This window comes from Oncorhynchus mykiss, chromosome 5 (genome assembly GCF_013265735.2).
Source record: "Oncorhynchus mykiss isolate Arlee chromosome 5, USDA_OmykA_1.1, whole genome shotgun sequence".
NCBI classification, from domain to species: Eukaryota; Metazoa; Chordata; class Actinopteri; order Salmoniformes; family Salmonidae; genus Oncorhynchus; species Oncorhynchus mykiss.
In genome coordinates, this window is record NC_048569.1 from 68,263,436 (window position 1) to 68,280,604 (window position 17,169).

At 45.1% G+C, this 17,169-nt stretch overlaps 1 protein-coding gene across 1 annotated transcript in view; it reads right to left on the reverse strand.

Annotated features, from left to right (window-relative positions):
* The window catches only part of agbl4 (ATP/GTP binding protein-like 4), a 409,012-nt gene that overhangs the window by 29,315 nt on the left and 362,528 nt on the right, over positions 1–17,169 (reverse strand). The window contains exons 7-9 of the mRNA XM_021604030.2: positions 16,320–16,409; positions 14,508–14,622; positions 11,577–11,688 (exon numbers count right to left, since the gene is read on the reverse strand). Coding sequence (XP_021459705.2) covers positions 11,577–11,688; positions 14,508–14,622; positions 16,320–16,409 — 317 coding nt within the window. The remainder of the gene's footprint in view (positions 1–11,576; positions 11,689–14,507; positions 14,623–16,319; positions 16,410–17,169) is intronic.

Below are 17,169 nucleotides of genomic sequence, written 5' to 3' on the forward strand. Positions count from 1 at the left end.
TACAGACTAGATCTATGAGAGAAAATCTGGTACTGGTATCAAAAGAAAACGCGGGCGAAGTCCTGAAAGTGTGGTGAAAGAATTTCAGGCGATGCCGTCGATAAAATCCAACTCGAACGGGTACACCTTTTCAGACAGAAATATGCATCCCAAATTTGCATCCTTCAATGATAAAATAATGGTTAAAAGTCTGGGTAAAAGACCCAGTGGCATGAATGATATGATCCCGAAGGAAATTGCAGAACTGTGCAAAGTTCTGTAACCACTCTTCAAGGAGAATAGATTAAAAGAGAAACGTGTAGCTCTTGTAGTCGATAAACTGTATATTGATAACCAAATGTACAGAGACACCAAGACTACATGGCTATTCTAAATATTACACATTTCCCATAGAGGATTAGAATAATGGAACACCCAATACTATGAATGATAGGGATTGTAATAACACAATATATATACAGTGCCTTGCGAAAGTATTCGGCCCCCTTGAACTTTGCGACCTTTTGCCACATTTCAGGCTTCAAACATAAAGATATAAAACTGTATTTTTTTGTGAAGAATCAACAACAAGTGGGACACAATCATGAAGTGGAATGACATTTATTGGATATTTCTAACTTTTTTAACAAATCAAAAACGGAAAAATTGGGCGTGCAAAATTATTCAGCCCCCTTAAGTTAATACTTTGTAGCGCCACCTTTTGCTGCGATTACAGCTGTAAGTCGCTTGGGGTATGTCTCTATCAGTTTTGCACATCGAGAGACTGAATTTTTTTCCCATTCCTCCTTGCAAAACAGCTCGAGCTCAGTGAGGTTGGATGGAGAGCATTTGTGAACAGCAGTTTTCAGTTCTTTCCACAGATTCTCGATTGGATTCAGGTCTGGACTTTGACTTGGCCATTCTAACACCTGGATATGTTTATTTTTTAATCATTCCATTGTATATTTTGCTTTATGTTTTGGATCATTGTCTTGTTGGAAGACAAATCTCTGTCCCAGTCTCAGGTCTTTTGCAGACTCCATCCGGTTTTCTTCCAAAATGGTCCTGTATTTGGCTCCATCCATCTTCCCATCAATTTTAACCATCTTCCCTGTCCCTGCTGAAGAAAAGCAGGCCCAAACCATGATGCTGCCACCACCATGTTTGACAGTGGGGATGGTGTGTTCAGCTGTGTTGCTTTTACGCCAAACATAACATTTTGCATTGTTGCCAAAAAGTTCAATTTTGGTTTCATCTGACCAGAGCACCTTCTTCCACATTACACACAGGTGGATTGTATGTATCATCATTAGTCATTTAGGTCAACATTGGATCATTCAGATATCCTCACTGAACTTCTGGAGAGAGTTTGCTGCACTGAAAGTAAAGGGGCTGAATAATTTTGCACGCCCAATTTTTCAGTTTTTGATTTGTTAAAAAAGTTTGAAATATCCAATAAATGTCGTTCCACTTCATGATTGTGTCCCACTTGTTGTTGATTCTTCACAAAAAAATACAGTTTTATATCTTTATGTTTGAAGCCTGAAATGTGGCAAAAGGTCGCAAAGTTCAAGGGGGCCGAATACTTTCGCAAGGCACTGTAAAAAATAAAATACAACAATTGATAAAGAAGTAAACTACAACTACACTATACCATTCAAGATAGAGAATGTTGTAAAATAATTCATATTCAACTTTCTATTTATAGTATTTCATAAATAGATAAGACAGCATTAGAAGAAAGGTTAATTAGATAAATAATACATCTTAAAATAAACTCCCTTTTTAAAAGAAACTTCCCTTTTTCAGGACCCTGTCTTTCAAAGACAATTCGGAAAAAATACAAATAACTTCACAGATCTTCATTGTAAAAGGTTTAAACACTGTTTCCCATGCTTGTTCAATGAACCATAAACAATTAATGAACATGCACCTGTGGAACGATCGTTAAGACACTAACAGCTTACAGATGGTAGGCATTTAAGGTCACAGTTCTGAAAACTTAGGACACTAAAGAGGCCTTTCTACTGACTCTGAAATACACAAAAAGAAAGATGCCCAGGGTCCCTGCTCATCTGCGTGAACGTGCCTTAGGCATGCTGCAAGGAGGCATGAGGACTGCAGATGTGGCCAGGGCAATAAATTGCAATGTCTGTCCTGTGAGACGCCTAACACAGCACTACAGGGAGACTGGAAGGACAGCTGATCATCCTCGCAGTGGCAGACCACGTGTAACAACACCTGCACAGGATCGGTACATCCGAACATCACACCTGCGGGACAGGTACAGTATGGCAACAACAACTGCCCGAGTTACACCAGGAACGTACAATCCCTCCATCAGTGCTCAGATTGTCCACAATAGGCTGAGCGAGGCTGGACTGAAGGCTTGTAGATTTGTTGTAAGGCAGGTCCTCACCAGACATCACCATCAACAACGTTGCCTATGGGCACAAACCCACTGTCACTGGACCAGACAGGACTGGCAGAAAGTGCTCTTCACTGATGAGTCACGGTTTTGTCTCACCAGGGGTGATGGTCGGATTCGCGTTTCTTGTCGAAGGAATGAGTATTACTCCGAGGCCTGTACTCCAAATCGATCCCGCTCCAGAGGTGGAGGGTCCGTCATGGTGTGAGGCAGTGTGCCACAGCATCATCGGACTGAGCTTGCTATCATTGCAGGCAATCTCAACGCTGGGCGATACAGGGAATACATCCTCCTCGCTCATGTGCTACCCTTCTTGCAGGCTCATCCTGACATGACCCTCCAGCATGACAATGCCACCAGCCATACTGCTCGTTCTGTGCATGATTTCCTGCAAGACAGGAATGTCAGTGTTCTGCCATGGCCAGCGAAGAGCCTGGATCTCAATCCCATTGAGCACGTCTGGGACCTGTTGGATCGGAGGGTGAGGGCTAGGGCCATTCCCCCCAGAAATGTCTGGGAACTTGCAGGTGTCTTGGTGGAAGAGTGGGGTAACATCTCACAGCAAGAACTGGCAAATCTGGTGCAGTCCATGAGGAGGAGATGCACTGCAGTACTTAATGAAGCTGGTGGCCACACCAGATACTAACTGTTACTTTTGATTTTGACGCCCCCTTTGTTCAGGGACACATTATTCAATTTATGTTAGTCACATGTCTGTGAAACTTGTTCAGTTTATGTCTCAGTTGTTGAATCTTGTTATGTTCATACAAATATTTACACATGTTAAGTTTGCTGAAAATAAACGCAGTTGACAGTGAGAAGACGTTTCTTTTTTTGATGAGTTTAAAAGGAACTGGGACACAAAAGTTCTCAACACAGTAGGGATAAAAACACAGCAAATAGGACATACAGTGCATTCGGAAAGTATTCAGATGCCTTGACGTTTTCCACATTTTGTTACATTAACAGCCTCGTTCCAAAATGGATTAAATCCATTTCAGATCTCTCCAGAGATGTTCTATCGGGTTCAAGTCTGGGCTCTGGCTGGGCCACTGGGCCACAGAGACTTGTCCTGAAGCCACTCCTGCGTTGTCTTGGCTGTGTGCTTAGGGCCGTTGTCCTGTTGGAAGGTGAACCTTCCCCTCACTCTGAGGTCCTCAGTGCTCTGGAGCAGGTTTTCATCAAGGATCTCTCTGTACTTTGTGCCATTCATCTTTCCCTCAATCCTGACTAGTCTCCCAGTCCCTGCCGCTGAAAAACATCCCCACAGCATGATGCCGCTGCCACCACCATGCTTCAACATAGGGATGGTGTCAGGTTTCCTCCAGATGTGACACTTGGCATTCAGGCCAAAGAGTTCAATCTTGGTTCATCAGACCAAATAATCTTGTTTCTCATGATCTGATAGTCCTTTAGGTGCCTTTTGGCAAACTCCAAGTGGGCTGCCATGTGCCTTTTACTGAGGATTGGCTGCCATCTGGCCAATCTACCATAATGGTCTGATTGGTGGAATGCTGCAGAGATGGTTGTCCTTCTGGAAGGCTCTCTCTCCCATCTCCATTGAAGAACTCTGGAGCTCTGTCAGTGACCATCGGGTTCTTAGTCACTTCTTATATAGACAGGTGTGTGCCTTTCCAAATCATGTCCAATCAATTGAATTTACCGCAGGTGGTCTCCAATCAAGTTATAGAAACATCTCAAGGATGATCAAAGGAAACAGGATGCACCTGAGCTCAATTTCGAGTCTCATAGCAAAGGGTCTGAACACTTATGTAAATAAGGTATTTCTGTTTTAATCTTTAATACATTTAGCAAACATTTCTAAAAAACTGTTTTTGCTTTGTTAAAGCTGATCTACCCCCTAATAAACATTTTTACAAAAATAACACACTCCCTAAATCATTAATCCAAGCTTTATTTCAAAAGTTTGGCATTAACAGTGCAATACGGTGATAGGCATTCTCTCTAGGGACAGTCTTCTGAAAATCTCTATCAGTTGACAAGGCTGCATAGCAGGGGTGACACAGTGGGGAATAACAGTTCAGTTACATTTTATCCAGTTGAATTGTAGAATAGGATTCAAGGCCAATCACATGCTACTGTGGCCAGTGTATAAAGCTCAGGCTTGCTCTTGCTCTCTCTCTAGCCCTGGACACAGCGAATCAGGTGTAATGGGCCCTCTCTCACTCTCATTCCCCTTGACCCCTCACTCTCCAGCCCAGCTCAGCACAGCCTCCTTCCCCTCCCTATCTCTCCTACTCTTGTTACACATTCCAGAGCGCACCTCAGTTCCCGGGGGTCGTCAGGGAGTGGGGAGGGATGGAGAGGGAGAAGAGGAGGGTGGAGGGTGGAGAGGGCGACGCGATGCTTGAAATTCTGCTCACAGCCAAAGCAATTTCCTGGCAAGCGCGGTGCTGTCAGCTGCTCTGATGGCTAGCTGTGAAATATTGTGGCTGGGAGTGGGCCGGCAGCAGGCTCTGGCAGCCTGATGGATGGAGCCCAAGCGGAAGAAGGGGAAACAACAACAAAAAAATAGAAAAAGAAAGCAAAACGCAGCCGCCATTAAGGCAGCTCCATCACGCAGTTGAAGGAGTTCCCAGGGTCTAATAGAGGCAGAAAGCCCTCTAATCGGCAGCGCTCGCCAAGCTAAAGGGGAGGAGGTAGTTGGGAACCACCCCTTGTTAAAGCACAGCTCGAATGATGGGGTACTGTATGTAATGGTGCAATTTGATCTGGCGCAGAGGTCCTGCAACGATGGACTTGGATTGGCTCACTCGCTTTTTTTTCTTCTGTTAACAATGTAATTAAGAATCTAAATGAAATGGTCGCACAGCGTTGGGTCACTTAAATGGCCGTGCTCCAGAAGTTTTCTCTGGAATTATATAAAAGATTCAATCTGGGAAGCCAAAGTGAATCTCCAACAGAATCTCTTAGTCTCCAAACAAAACGTCACTATGGTGATTCCCCCTAAAATGTCAAGGACAATGGAAGTACAGTGATACAGTGAAGTGCAATCCAGCCCACAATGTCAACTGAGAGCCAGCATAACAGCCTCCTAATGCGCTGTCAATCACAGGCAGACAGGACTGTGAGGCTGAAGCAGTGATGGATTGTTTCATTAACAACCCACCTTGACCTAGAGAATTGTTCATATGAAATTGTAATTAAGCAATTAGAGACAATTAAGAAATGTAGAGAATGAAAGTCAAAAGACAATCTGAGTGTAGAGGTATTACAAATTAAACCTCTCAGAGAAAGATGCAGAGAACGGATTGTTCCGGCAGAAGCTCCCTACAACTCAATAGAAGGACTCGGGCTCAACTTCATCTGAACTGGTGTTGCTGCAGTTTAGTTTAAATCGGAAGGTCAAATGAATTTTGTCCGACAAGTACTTATCTGCTGCATATTAATTAGTCTAGGCCTATAAGGGCCATAAACGGTTCGCTTATCTTAACACAGAAAAAATGCTGCTGATTTAAGCAGGATTACAGACTAGCTGATTCTCTCACAAAGCATTTAGCATTTGCTAACTTTTGCTCTCTGTTAACATTATTACCATATAGCTGAACATGCTAAGATGGTACTCCATCATCCAGGGCAAGTAGTGTTTATAAATGCAGAATAATTTACCTATTGTCTATACACAGCACTTATTTATATTTTGAATTCTGACACATGATCACTGTAATATATCTACTCAGGATTGTTAATTGGACTTGTTCTGTAATTTCTATTTTTTTCTGCATTTGTATTGTATTTGTGAGACATACTACTGCACTGTCTGAGCTAGTTACATAAGCATTTCGCTGCACCTGCTATAACACCTGTAAATCTGTATACGTGACAAATAAACCTTGATTTAATTTGATAAAGTCTATAAGTGTGTCTGTATGACTGGAGAGCAGAGAAATGAGTGATGCAGTGTGGTCGGAGCGGTGGGTGAGTCCAGATGTGCTGCAGAGAGAGAGCAGAGAAATGAGTGATGCAGTGTGGTCGGAGCGATGGGTGAGTCCAGATGTGCTGCAGAGAGAGAGCAGAGAAATGAGTGATGCAGTGTGGTCGGAGCGGTGGGTGAGTCCAGATGTGCTGCAGAGAGAGAGCAGAGAAATGAGTGATGCAGTGTGGTCGGAGCGGTGGGTGAGTCCAGATGTGCTGCAGAGAGAGAGCAGAGAAATGAGTGATGCAGTGTGGTCGGAGCGGTGGGTGAGTCCAGATGTGCTGCAGAGAGAGAGCAGAGAAATGAGTGATGCAGTGTGGTCGGAGCGGTGGGTGAGTCCAGATGTGCTGCAGAGAGAGAGCAGAGAAATGAGTGATGCAGTGTGGTCGGAGCGGTGGGTGAGTCCAGATGTGCTGCAGAGAGAGAGCAGAGAAATGAGTGATGCAGTGTGGTCGGAGCGGTGGGTGAGTCCAGATGTGCTGCAGAGAGAGAGCAGAGAAATGAGTGATGCAGTGTGGTCGGAGCGGTGGGTGAGTCCAGATGTGCTGCAGAGAGAGAGCAGAGAAATGAGTGATGCAGTGTGGTCGGAGCGGTGGGTGAGTCCAGATGTGCTGCAGAGAGAGTGCAGAGAAATGAGTGATGCAGTGTGGTCGGAGCGATGGGTGGGTCCAGATGTGCTGCAGAGAGAGAGCAGAGAAATGAGTGATGCAGTGTGGTCGGAGCGGTGGGTGAGTCCAGATGTGCTGCAGAGAGAGAGCAGAGAAATGAGTGATGCAGTGTGGTCGGAGCGGTGGGTGAGTCCAGATGTGCTGCAGAGAGAGAGCAGAGAAATGAGTGATGCAGTGTGGTCGGAGCGGTGGGTGAGTCCAGATGTGCTGCAGAGAGAGAGCAGAGAAATGAGTGATGCAGTGTGGTCGGAGCGGTGGGTGAGTCCAGATGTGCTGCAGAGAGAGCAGAGAAATGAGTGATGCAGTGTGGTCGGAGCGGTGGGTGAGTCCAGATGTGCTGCAGAGAGAGGGCAGAGAAATGAGTGATGCAGTGTGGTCGGAGCGGTGGGTGAGTCCAGATGTGCTGCAGAGAGAGAGCAGAGAAATGATTCATGCAGTGTGGTCGGAGCGGTGGGTGGGTCCAGATGTGCTGCAGAGAGAGAGCAGAGAAATTAGTGATGCAGTGTGGTCGGAGCGGTGGGTGAGTCCAGATGTGCTGCAGAGAGAGAGCAGAGAAATGAGTGATGCAGTGTGGTCGGAGCGGTGGGTGAGTCCAGATGTGCTGCAGAGAGAGAGCAGAGAAATGAGTGATGCAGTGTGGTCGGAGCGGTGGGTGAGTCCAGATGTGCTGCAGAGAGAGAGCAGAGAAATGAGTGATGCAGTGTGGTCGGAGCGGTGGGTGAGTCCAGATGTGCTGCAGAGAGAGAGCAGAGAAATGAGTGATGCAGTGTGGTCGGAGCGGTGGGTGAGTCCAGATGTGCTGCAGAGAGAGAAAGCAGACGCGGTAGTGTTCAAGCCCGTAAGCCCCTCATTCTCTCTCTGCCACAGACTAATTGATGGACATATTTGGCCCTTTTTAACACAGAGGTGACATGTAATCAAGCTAAACGGGCACTCAGACAGCACTCTGTGGCTGTTAGCGCTTCATAAGCAGCTGCATCTGTCTGGAATAGTGCTGAGAGATTAGAGCTTTATGAGGTCGGTTCGGTTCGAGTATCAATAAATAATCACGGTTTTCGATTTCGGTTTCTATTCTTCTTCTTTTTTTTAATACATGAAATGCATTATGAAATAATGATGTTACAATTATTTTTGAGATTTTTAATTGAAAATATTCCATTGTCTCTGTCAGGTGCACATTGGGTAGACATCAACAGAAAAATAGGAAATGACTATGAAATAATAAAATATTTCAGTTGTGTATATTACTTAGTTTTTATTTGATTACTTTATTATATAAAGTAATCATCTCATCTCTGCTCAAGCAGTAGCAGTCAACCAGCCACGCCATACTTTACTGTCTTTAGTCATCCTATTTAGCTTGCCTGCCTAAGTATGCTGCAGAGCTGTCTGACTAAAAAATTATTTTACTAGTTATTCAAAGTAGATAAGGTATAATTTCACAAACTGTCTCTGTCCTTCTCCTAGATGTGTTGTGTACATTCCTCTCTCGTGCGGTCTATCCAGTCTGTGTGTATCTAACCTAACATGAAGTGTATCCGTCCAGAGATCTGTATATAATGACAAGATGCTAATGTCTATGCCCTAACAATGAGAGTCGTTGTCTCAAACACTGGAAGGCAAGGCGACAAGGTTAGCTCCAAAATAAATCCATAGAAACGCATTGTGTTATTTTGGACAGATTTTGGCAAGAGTTAAACATCTTGTTTCGCCTCTTCCTCTCTGATCGTCTTTGAGCTGGAAAAAACTGGTGCAATGGATTATGGTCATTATAGTTAAATACCACTTTCTGCCCTGAACTAGGTTGAAAACTATAACTCCCTTCAGCCCAGCGTCCCACATAATTATTGACTTGATTTCTCCGATTTCTCTCGTGAATGAGATTATTTCTCTCTAGAGAAACAGCGCGTTGGGCACAAAAAACGCACTAAATGGAATTCAAGTAATTGAACCAACGTCAGTCAAAGAGCTGGCCACAGTCACAGTCTGTTATTCCATCTACCAACCTCCCAACAATTCACACACCCTGGGTCTGTTTGGTGGATCTATGCTCCCATTGTGTCACCAAAGCATCTTGAGTACAAACTGCACACACCAGAAAGACACCCCAAATGGGTTCCTCCGCGGTGTCATTTTCTTGTTTTTTGCCTGTGAGAGCCAGACAGTTCTGCCTCAAACTGGAGGAGAAGTGGTTGAGGAATTGAAAAGGGGGAGTAATGATGGAGACAAATTGCCCGTAAATCTCAGAAATGGATAAGAAATGGGCCGATGACACCAGAGGACATCTCAACAGACAGACAGACAGAAAGAGCCGTTTCCTCAAGCGCCCTGAATACAGCAGACAATGGCTCCCCACAGAAATAAAGGAAAAGAGAGAAAGTACAGCCAGGAGGAGGAGGGGGGATTTTCAAGGTGCAATATTCATCTAACCGGTATGACCGCACCTAATACATTTGTTTCAGATAGAAAATTAATTTTCTAATATTAAAAAGGTCAGAAATGAACCATGGCAATACTGGCCCTTATGTCAGCCTTAACAAATTATCCAAAATGGCGCTGTCAGATTGCTGAGGATACGTTCACTATGATGAATGTTCTGAGTAATCAGCCAATCAAAAATAAATCTTATTTTCCTTTGATAAATGGTCTGGAAAAGCATTGCTTTAGGTGGGAGATGAGTTCATTTGTTTCTTCACTCTTCCTTTTTTAAAACAAACACCAAGGAGCTTGGGAACAGATTATGTTCCAATGTCCTAAAATTCAGATGGATTCAGCGCTATAATAAGGACATAAGGTGTTAGACTGCTTTGAGGTATTTTAAAAAGCAATTAAAATCTGTAATTAATGAAAATAAATCTTTGTCAATCAGGCTTAGATGGATTTTTAGAGATTATCAAAAAGGAGGGATCTTTCTCGAATGAAAGACAGATTCAATCACAGATTTTCAAAGATAAAAAAACTAAACGTGTATATTACTAAAAGGGATTAAATAAATGTTGTTGCAGTCTGACTGTCACTGAGCCCTTTCCTAAAGCTAGAGAAATGGCTTTGGTTTGACATTCTTCAAGAGTCAAATGGCCGTTGACAGCTTGAAATCCTCTGTGTCTGCAACCATCTGCCAGCTAGAGGGAAGCGGACAAATAAAGAGTAACATGCTAGCCCGGCACTGATCTCCTCCTGTTGTCCTCAGACCGTGACCTTGTAACCTCATTAGTGGATGTGCACAGTGTGAGACAGCAGTGGATGGAGGGCCAGGCCCCTGGCCATAGAGCTGGCACTGGGATTGGCATCTGGGAGCCCCAAATCTGAGTGCTGTGTCTGATGTGATTAGCTGGAGAGAGGCGGCCCAGGTCTCTCCTCTGACAGGGCCAGTCGGCCACAGCCAGGCCAGAGGATGGGATGGAGAGAGTGGGGCTGATGACATGTGGGGACATGGCCCTGCTTGGGATTGCACTGTATGGGTGAATGTAGTGCTGAGGGTGCTGGGGGGTTCAGAGACTGTGAGGTGGTGGAGAGGTGGAGAGCTTAACAAGAGTTCTCCTTCCAGCCACTGGATCAGCCAGTGGAATCATAATTACACATGTGGGCAGGCAGACAGAGGTTCTCTCCCTCAGACCTTGGTTCTGCACTAACCTACATGTGCATGTTCTCTATGGGAGTTGGAGTGCATTAGAGTGGGACTGTGAGGGAAAACAATGTATGCGTGTGAGTATGACACTGAATGCAAGTGTGTGTGTGTGTGTGTGTGTGTGTGTGTGTGTGTGTGTGTGTGTGTGTGTGTGTGTGTGTGTGTGTGTGTGTGTGTGTGTGTGTGTGTGTGTGTGTGTGTGTGTGTGTGTGTGTGTGTGTGTGTGTGTGTGTGTGTAAGAGAGTGAGAGAGCGAGAGTACCTATGTGTGGTGTGTGTTTGGATGGGAGTGTGTAGTTTGCAGAAGTGTGAGGGACATGAGTGGATCACTCTGCCGTGAAGGAGCCCATCGATCAGCATGTCAGCGCTGGGGGAAAAGGTTAAGCTGAGAGCCGTGCCCCTTTGCTCAGCAGAACACCCTGGTCTTATCAGGATTAGAAAGTGTAAGAAAGGGCAGACGATTCCCAGGACAGACTCTGACCTTCAGTAATCTAACAACCTGCGTTTCCACTTATAATTAACACGAAGGCAAAAAAACACAAGGGCCCGATCCTCTAACAAAGAAAGTACAAGCTGAATATAGAGTACACTACAGACACTGGCCCCTCAGTACAATCTAATGTCACAGAGACCTACACTTTGCAGAGAGCTGCTGAGTATCAATCCTACAGCACACCTTTCTATAGTTCTCAACCACATGAGTGCATAACCTTCTGAACTAAGTCAACTGGAAACAGAGTTTAGATTCAGAACAGTGTTCAAACCTCAACTCAGGTGTTTTATTTAGCTAGTATCTGTGGAATGTATGCATATTCTTGACTCTGATACTGTGTTGCATGTTTTGTGCTGCAGGGTGAGGAATAGACAGCCCACACAGTAACTACAGTACGAAGTGTGTAATACAGGTGTTGGTCGCGGGCTGGAGATTGGGACTCACTGGGTCTTGACTGAGCTGGACGATGAGCTGCTTGACGGCGTGGAGGGTGGGGTGGGCCCAGGGGGATGGCTCCTGCCAGTGACGGTTAAGGTCAAAGCCCATCAGAGAACACCTGGGAATGAACACACACACACACACGTGAGTTGAACATTTGCAGATACCTAACATTACTACTGATGCTGTGGCTGTATGTGTTTATATCTAATCAATTAAATCAACAATCAAACCTTCCCAAGAAACACAGATCTTTATTTTATATGAACAATCAATTAGCTTTAGCTTACCTATCGGAGATCTAAGATCCAATGTATTTCACTAGAAAGTAATTATACTGCAGTCAAAGAGCAGCTAAAGCCAGTACATCTAGTCAGAGGTTGCAGGTTGCAGATGTTTTATTGAGCCTGTCTTAACATTTAGTGTAGTTGCCTGGTTTGGCTCCCTTACGAGTCAGAATATTCTAGAGAGAGCTCAGTGACTTTCAACGTGGCACCGTTTATACGATGCCAACTTTCCATCAAGTCAGTTAGTCAAATGTTTGCCCTGCTAGAGCTGCCCCGGTCAACTGTAAGTGCTGTTAAGGTGAATTGGAAGCTTCTAGAAGCAACAACGGCTCAGCAGCGAAGTGGTAGACCACACAAGCTCACAGAATTGGACCGCAGAGTGCTGAAGTGTGTAGTGCATAAAAATCGTCTGTCCTCGGTTGCAACACTCACTACCGAGTTCCAAACTGCCTCTGGAAGCAACGTCAGCGAAAGAACTGTTCGTCGGGAGCTTCATGAAAGGGGTTTCCATGGCCGAGCAGCCGCACACAAGCCTAAGATCACCATGCTCAAAGCCAAGCGTCGGTTGAAGTGGTGTAAAGCTCGCTGCCATTGGACTCTGGAGCAGTGGAAACACGTTCTCTGGAGTGATGAATCACGCTTCACCATCTGGCAGTCCGACGGACGAATCTGGGTTTGGCAGATGCCAGGAGACGTTACCTGTCCAAATGCATAGTGCCAACTGTAAAGTTTGGTGGAGGAAGAATAATGGTCTGTTGCTGTTTATCATGGTTTGGGCTAGACCCCTTAGTTCCAGTGAAAGGACATTTTTACGCTACAGCATACAATGATATTCTAGACGCTTCTGTGCTTCCAACTTTGTGGGAACAGTTTGGGGAAGGCCCTTTTCTCTTTCGGCATGACAATGCCCCTGTGCACAAAGCGAGGTCACTAAAGAAATGGTTTGCCGAGATCAGTGTGGAAGAACTTGACTGGCCGGCACAGAGTCCTGACCTCATCCCCATCGAACACCGTTGGGATGAATTGGAGCGCCGACTGCGAGCCAGGCCTAATCGCCCAACATCAGTGCCCGACCTCACTAATGCTCTTTTGGCTGAATGGAAGCAAGTCCCAGCAATGTTCCAACATCTAGTGGAAAGCCTTCCCAGACGAGTGGAGGCTGTTATGACAGCAAAGGGGGGACTAACGCCATTGCAATGCCCGTGAATTTGGAATGAGATGTTCGATGAGCTGGTATCCACATACTTTTGGTCATGTCGTGTATATGTTTACTATACATCTTTATCTTATCTGACATGCCACAACTGAAGTTCCTTCTGGAAAAATAAAGTAACTCTCGTCTATTCCAGAGTGGCTGTGGAAGGAAGGTAGCTGGGCTATTGAGCTGCTGCTGCTCAGTATCCATGACTTTCATGGGGGCCTGTGTCTGCGTGTCAATGCCAATGTGTAAGCAGGCATGCCTGAAATACTAATCTGTGGTCAGCACTGATTGATTCTGATCCCTGCATGCATCTGTTCGATCGCCCTCCAGATGCAGTGTGCTGCTGAGCCCACAGAAAGGCCAATCAGGCCTCACTGGGAGGGGCAGAGAGAGACACTCTTATTCACTTCATATTAATATGGAGCTTATCACCATTCAGCCAGGCCGACCGCATCATTTTCCAGAGTTGATGAAAACAACCTTTAAGGGTCAACAATCAGCAACAAGATGTTTTTAACCCCTGTCATCATCAGAGCAGATGTGATGTACCATTGACAGACTGGGTGCAGCGCAGGGAAGCGACCACTAGATGGCAGCCACAAACACTTTTATTGGCAGCACCAGAGTCTCAGCACATTTGTATTCCTTATGTCCAACCCATTAAGTAAAAGGCAATTATGGAGAGGGAGGTGGAAATGATGCCCATGGAGCCTGTGCCTCAGTGCTAAACAGAGGCTGGAACGTATGGCCTCAGAAACAGCAGCACTACAACTAAACCCTGTGAAAACACGCTCAGCAGAGTGTATGAGACACCGCATGGCAAGAACAGGCAAGATGGCACAGGCAAGATGTGTCTCACACAAGAAATAGGTATAGAAAGGAATAAATATATGTAGACGAGTAAGGGGAGAGTGGATGTGGGTTTATATGTCTGTGACACAAATACTCTAACACATCCCCCACTGGTAAATGTGTGTGTGTCTGGCTTTACACACACGATTTGATTGACAACAAGCACTGGAGAATAAGAGGGGGAATTGACTACTGCAGCTATTGCAATGATCTGAACTGTCAACAGAGGAGAAAAGAGATCGGCAAAATCGGAAAGCCAGCAGGTCGTATTCCAGAGATGGTGCGGTTGCCCATCCAGATATACCCACACATGGCCTTTGGTTTAATTCATATCTGTAACAGCAGAATATATCAATCCTCTGGTAGGAGACCTACACAGTGGGCATTACCAAACACATCATCTCTCCTTAGCTCTAGCAACGTGATGCAGCCTAGTCAGATATCTCTATCGGAATCCATCAAATGTACAACTTTTCAGAGGTAGACCTCAAGCAACATGATGGAAATTACTACAGCAGTAAATGTCATAAAACAACTGAACAGCTCTTTTAGTCCATGAAGAAACGGGTGATTTTATATATTGATAGTAGAGCTTACCTGTAGTTGCCTAAGTAGACGCCGTCAGGGTTGAGCATGGGTACAATCTTAAAGATGACATGGTCACGCAAGGTTTGGGCCACAGGGTGCTGGCTGACTAGGAAGTCAATCACTCCTAAACAATAAAACATGGAGATACACAAGAGAGACTGTCAGGGTTATTTCACTCTATAACTGGAAAGCATCATGCTCAAAGCTATTCTCTCTCACTCACACCCAGAAGCAAGCATGGACAACCACGCACACACACACCCCCCCGCACACACTCCCAGTAAAATGGACTTTAAAGGAAAACTCAAGGCCCCAGTTAATTGAGTTTTGAGTAACAAAAAGAAAAGGACAAAAAGAGGGCATTATATAAATCTGAGGGGAAATCTGAGACATCCGTCCACAATCGATAGAAATGGAATGGAGCTGACAGTGGGATAAAAACAGACAGCGGACCTAATTAGCCCACAGGGCCTCAGCCACTGAGTGAGGGAGATAATGCTATCTGCCACAGATGAGACAGCGAGAGTGAGAGAGTTGGAAAGAGAGAGACAGAGAGAGATAGATACATACCGGCTACTGAAAGCCATCCACAGCCCTAGACTGAAGCAGGATAATTGACAGGTAAATAAGAAGCAAAGAGGGCCGACAGCCAGCCTGTAGCCCTCCCTCCCCATCCCACTACAGCCGCCCGCCCCACTCTGTCCTGCTCGTTACCATTAATGGAGGCATAACAAGCTCTCTAATTGAGTCAATGTGGCAGGCAGGAGGAGAGATGGAGCATGGGACACAGGTACAGGCCACAGAGTGTGTCATCTAATTACTCAGACTTCCTGAGATTACTTCATGCACATCTGCGTGTCGGAGCTGGGGCTGGTCCTTTGTGGAGCTTAAAGTCACATTGAGCTACATGGGCTGTCTGCTCTCAGGGCTCTGGGGTGACCAAACACTACTCCACAGACTGGGAGCTTTTAACGGTTTCCTGTGCTGTATTGTCAATGGAAAAGTAAAGAAGATCCAAGGACAAGCTTTAACTTAAACTATGATATTAGCTCAAACTGTAAAGACCAGTTAAGCCCAGACTTCAACCCTAACCCTGACCCTAAGCCTAACCCATGTCCCCAAAACCCAAGCTACAAACAGGCTAGTATAATACTCTTACATACACTCTTAGAAAAAAGGGTTCCAAAAGGATTATTTGGCTGTCCCCATAGGATAACCCTTTTTGATTCCAGGTAGAACCACTTTTGGTTCCAGGTAGAACCCTTCAGGGTTCAATGTATAATCATCTATTGAAAGGGTTCTACATGGAACCCAAAAAGGTTCTACCTAGAACCAAAAGGGTTCTACCTGGAGCCAAAAATGGTTCTTCAGAGTTCTCTTATGGGAACAGCCAAAGAACCCTTTTAGGTTCTAGATGGCACCTTTTGTTCTAAGAAGTTAGTCTTGTGTCCATGCTTTATGTAAAACCTCTTCAACCGTCATCTCATTAACTGTAACTCACTCTTTCTTCACAGTTCAGATGTCCTTGATTTTGAGGAGAGAAACTCTCCAGGAGTTCAGTTACTTGTCGACAAAATAAGAGGCTCTTCAGGTGAGAGCTAATCTTAATAACAGCCTGACAAATGCCAGACATGTTAAGAGAGGTATGAGTGGAAGCCAAGGCTCTTTTTGAATAATCTGCTCCTTTGCCACTTTTTTCCCTGTAATTCTACGAGAACTTGATAAACTGCTGGTGAGATGCTCCACCTGGGCTGTGTGTCCGTGTGCACACATGAGTATTAGGGATGTGTATAGAGCACCAGGTTGGAGACAGAGACCTACCTTGGCAGATGAAGGATGCAGGCGACTCCCCAGGGTGTACACGGGCTGTAAGGACAACTAGCTTCTTCACCTTCTCTGGATTCTGTTGAGCTGGAGATGAAACACACACAGGTTAGATGCATGCATATTCGGACAACAGGGCAGCACAGGGGCGCCCCGCTGTCAGAATGAATTGGTCACTAAACACACTTCACAAGTATGTGCTGTAAATTAGCATTCAGCCAAGGGATAATCACCCAGAAAACAGGATAAAGTGGATAAAACATTCAGTGACTACTACACACAGGTGTAATAAGGAACATACAGTATATATATATATATATTTATCATTGTTAAAAAGGGACATTGTGGCCCATTGGAAATGATGTGATGTGTGTGCTCGTGAGGCTGCTCTAACTCATGTTGTGTAAGAACAGGCTCTTTGTAATGCAGCAAATTCAATTCCATGTGCAGTTTTCCCCACTAAAGATGCTACAATGACCTCCAGATCCATTTGGAGGTATTCTGCTGGAGGTATGTTTTCACAATCTACATGATGTTCATGATAGACTGCCCAGCTTAATGCACCATAAATCAAATCTGCCTGCTATTTTCTCTATGTGAAAGGACCAGGCTGTATGGGAAATTAGGAAGAATTGCATTCAGGCTAATAAAATCGTTTGGATGAATACTGGTGCTGCTGGACAAAAAGCTCTTTTAAAATGCTGATCTGCCTCCACCTGCTGCGAGTCACGCTCATTTCTATTCCTGCCTGCTCTGTTCTGTTCTGTTCTGCGTGGGGGACGGGGAGACAGGGGGCTCTGGCACAGCAGCAGCCTTTGTTCATGTAGCACAATGTTCCCCTCGTTAT